The sequence below is a fragment of the Ornithodoros turicata genome, unplaced genomic scaffold, assembly GCF_037126465.1.
Source record: "Ornithodoros turicata isolate Travis unplaced genomic scaffold, ASM3712646v1 Chromosome17, whole genome shotgun sequence".
In the NCBI taxonomy this organism is placed as follows: domain Eukaryota; kingdom Metazoa; phylum Arthropoda; class Arachnida; order Ixodida; family Argasidae; genus Ornithodoros; species Ornithodoros turicata.
In genome coordinates this window covers 3,781,991-3,786,100 of record NW_026999326.1, presented here as the reverse complement: position 1 = coordinate 3,786,100, position 4,110 = coordinate 3,781,991, and the positions used below count along the sequence as shown (strand labels likewise).

Below are 4,110 nucleotides of genomic sequence, written 5' to 3'. Positions count from 1 at the left end.
GTGGCCAAAGGGAAAATTCTTGGGTATGCCGAAAGTGCGGACCGAAAAGTAGGCCACACAGCATATTGGCTGCGCAGCTCAGATCGTTTATCTGGGTTCGGAGAGCTTGCCTATGAACTTGCAGAATCCTTTTCTTTGTATTGAAAGTTTCGAAGAAGAAGAACCCCGGAGGCGGAGGCGGTGGCTTTTCCTTGTATCGGAGACGCAAACTCAGGAAACACACGTGTGCCCTGACTTGGGCCAAATTGTGACCAACTTTGCACAACGTCCACAGTGCATGAAGACGTAGAATCGGAAGGGACGAAGACGACACTGAGGTAAAATCCAAAGTGGTGAAGCCTGCTTGAGGGAAGGTCATTGACAGAATGGCGTAGATGCAGGCTAGCTGGTGGATGAATTCCATGATAGGCAAGCCTGAGCGATGGGCAGGACACGTAAACAAACACAAACACGAAGGCTCAAAACCAGCAAGACGTTTAAATACAGCACAATTAAGCTAATACAGCACAATCTACTTGCTCAGTTTCAAGCTCGCCCGAAACGCTTAATGGAAGAAAATGAGAAAAACAAGAAAATGGCAGTAGTTCCGTACTACCACAAGATTTCTCATAATTTGAAGGCTATGTCGAATGAGATGGGGGTCCGTCTCCTCTTTAGGAACAACTTCAGGTTAGATCGCTTAACGCCTTTTTCAAAACCAGAGTCTGCCTGTAATGTTGAACACAGAACCATCAAGTTTGTTCCTTGTGCAAAAAATGTTGTATATAGAATCCCGTTAGCTTGTGGCTTTGTATACATAGGTCAAACATCTCAATGTGTTAACCAAAGGTTGGGCCAGCATAAGAACAGCCCAGATTCAAATTTGTTGGATCATCTAAGAATGTGTAATAATTGTCAACCACTATGGTCCCAGATGGCGGTGCTGGCGTGGGAACCAGACAGGCGAAAGCGTCTTTTGAGAGAAGCGTTGGCCATACAGAGTGTGGGCAATTGTATTAGTGTGCCGTCTGTATGTATCCACCAGGCCTTCAAGCGCCTCCTTTGACCTCCTTCAACTCATTTTGTCCTCATTTCCCTATTACCCTCTCTCTGTCTTCCCTCGCACCGTCGACATGTTCATGAAGTTCGTTGTTTCATTTAAACGTCTTGCTGGTTTTGAGCCTTCGTGTTTGTGTTTGTTTACGTGTCCTGCCCATCGCTCAGGCTTGCCTATCATGGAATTGTATTTTCCAACTGTTTAATTGACATTACAACAGAGTACATAGAAGCATAGTTTCCATTACGGGAGTCTGTACGCGACTGACGCGTTGAGCGCGTGTTACACTGTTTTGCGCAATATCCCACGGTTGCCAGGTGCGGTCGTTTATCTGCCGATATCAGCCGAACACGACATCTCCTCCCCGCCAAATTGTTTAGTCCAGTCCCACAATCAGTCTTTCCGGGGATCTTCTGTTTCGTCGTACTGTTTCGTTGGGGACGCCGGGGCGTCTTTGCGACTTGTGCATTCCCATTTCCTGCATCAGGGACTGCTGTATTCGGAGCGCGCACATTCTCAAGAGTCGTGTGGAACTCGCTCGGAGGAGTAACTTCTGCTTCTGGTCGGTGTGGTCGATCCGCTACCATGGGCTCTGGAACAGCAAAGCATTGGAAGTTGGTCTGCGGTTTTCTTCTTGAGTGTTTTGGCGTTCGCAGGCACTCTGTTTCAGCTGGTCGATGTGCGGGCGCCAGATTCTGTCACCAAACTTTACTTCATAGGACAATAGTCCATGGCGTCTGAAGACAAGACCAGTGGTCCACCTATAAGTTCCTCTGTAGTCACGAACAGAAACATGTCCCGGTTCAAAGTAGCGTTCTCTTCCATGGTTCCGCTCGAACAGTTTATCTTGCTTGGCTCGTATACTTACTTGAACACTTGTCCTGATAAGAGTTTAGATGGAGTTTCTCCAGTCGTTGTGCGGGGGCAAGTGCGATATGCAATAAGGAACTTTGCGAGATTCTCGTGGATACTCCCGTCCCCCTGCATAGATTTCAGACTTGATTTGAGTGTCAGGACAAAACGCTCAGCAAGTATATTGGTCGCTGGGTGGTATGGTGCTATCAAGTAATGTTGAATTCCATTGTTCCTCATGAACTCCATGAACACGCTTGATGTGAACTGTGGTCCATTGTCAGTGACGACACGTTCGGGTATGCCGTTTCTGGCAAAGGCCATCCGTAGGACATCTACAGTGTGAGAAGCAGTAGTAGAGCTCACGACGATTACTTCAGGCCATTTGGAGAAGGCGTCCACAGCTACTAGAAACATTTTATCTTGGAATGGCCCAGCGAAGTTCAAATGGACTCGTTTCCATGGTCCGTTAGGAATTTCCCACGGATGATATGGAGCCTTTGGTGGCTCATTTTGGTTCTTCAGACAACCTTTGCAATTCTTTGCAACAACTTCGATGTCACGGTCGTTGTTTGGCCACCATACGTAGGATCGTGCCAAAGCTTTCATTTTAACGATTCCCATGTGACCACGGTGAAGCTCGTGAAGCACGGCGAAGCTCGTGACTGTACGAGTTTCGCGGAAATGACGGTGAGAGTGCCCCATGTGAGAACTCCTTGTTGCACAGATAGTTCATCTTTGCGTCGGATGTTAGGCACAAGATCTTCGTCCGAGTTAGAACTGTCCCAGCCATTCATGACATTCCAATATATCTTGGACAAAATAACATCTCGTCGGGTTGCGTCTCGCAGTTGTGAATGAGTAACAGGAAGTAGCTCAAATTAGCTTAAATTGTAAAGCTCAGCTTCATCTGGGCCCTCCGGTGGAAAGTCCGGTGAGGTAAGCGTGACAAACTGTCAGCATTGCCGTTATCTTCTGAACTCTTATACACTATGTCGTAGTCCATGCCGTAGAGAAAGAGAGCATAGCGTTGGAGACGTGCTGCTTGCTTTGCAAGTATACCCTTCATTGGCGAGAAGATCTGCGTCAATGGTTGGGGGGGGGGGGGGATGGTCCGTTATGAGTCTGAAATTCCGTCCGTTATGAGTCTACCATGTAAGTAAGCGTATAACTTTTGTACTCCCCAGACAATGGCTAGGGCCTCTTTCTCAATTTGTGAGTACTTTTCTGCCATTTTAAGGGTTCTCGAGGAAAATGCGATTGGCCTTTCCGTCCCATCAGGCATTTCACGAGAAAGAACTACACCGAGACCTTGTGGCCCGGCATCACAAGCCAGACGAAGTGGTAGCTGCGGATTGTAGTGCACGAGGAATGTGTCAGACGCAGTAATTTCTTTAGCTTTTTGGAAGGCTACTTTGCAGTCTTTTGTCCACTTCCAATTCAAAGATTTTTCCAAAAGTGCGTGCAAAGGTCGCAAAAGGTTTGCGCTGTCCGGAATAAATTTTCCGTAGTAGTTGATTAGCCCAAGAAACCCAGGCGAAAATCTGGACTGGTCCCAGAATGGTTCCAGTTGAATCTGGACTGGTTCCAGTTGGATGTTTGATGGTCCCGGAATGGTTCCAGTTGAATATGGATGGTCCCAGCTGGATTCCCAAGTGGGGTGGCTGGTTCCACTTTGGTGACATCAGTGGTACCACTCTGGTCTCAGATGGTTCCAGAAGTTCCAGCTGGAGCCTCACAGGTACCATTTTGTTCCCAGAATGGTCGCTGAGACTCTAAGTTGGGCAGCTTCCCAGCTTCCCCCTTTGAGATTTCATCTTGTCCACACTTGCCATGTTTTGTTTGACCTATTACTTTGATCTATTTTAGCACAGGCATTATTTTAGCACAGGCATGGTCTCTTTTTATTGCTGTTTATCCAGGTGCGCGCGTCTGCGAATGTTGTAACTCCAATTCGTGCACATTCTCATCTGAGGTGAATATCATAACATATTGAAGGGACCGAAAAGTGAATATAAACCTATCGAAACTTTATGTTCAGCGAAAAGCTTGAACCTTCAAAAGTTCAAATATCAAAGAACTCCGCTGAAATCGCTTTAGTTTTTCTGTAATCGAATTTTCCATAATTGCATGTCCAGGGACCGAGTAGGAAACCGGGCAGTCTGTCAACAATTGCATGACCCCGCGCCATCTGTCGAGGACGCATGTAATACGCGCACTTC

General features: G+C 47.0%; 1 protein-coding gene across 1 annotated transcript; it reads right to left on the bottom strand.

The window, feature by feature from the left end:
• Positions 1 to 1,900: 1,900 nt before the first annotated feature.
• On the bottom strand, positions 1,901 to 2,593 carry LOC135372787 (uncharacterized protein K02A2.6-like). The gene has a single exon (XM_064606256.1). It carries the CDS (start codon positions 2,591 to 2,593, stop codon positions 1,901 to 1,903), a length of 693 nt encoding a protein of 230 aa, XP_064462326.1.
• Between the last annotated feature and the right edge of the window lie 1,517 nt (positions 2,594 to 4,110).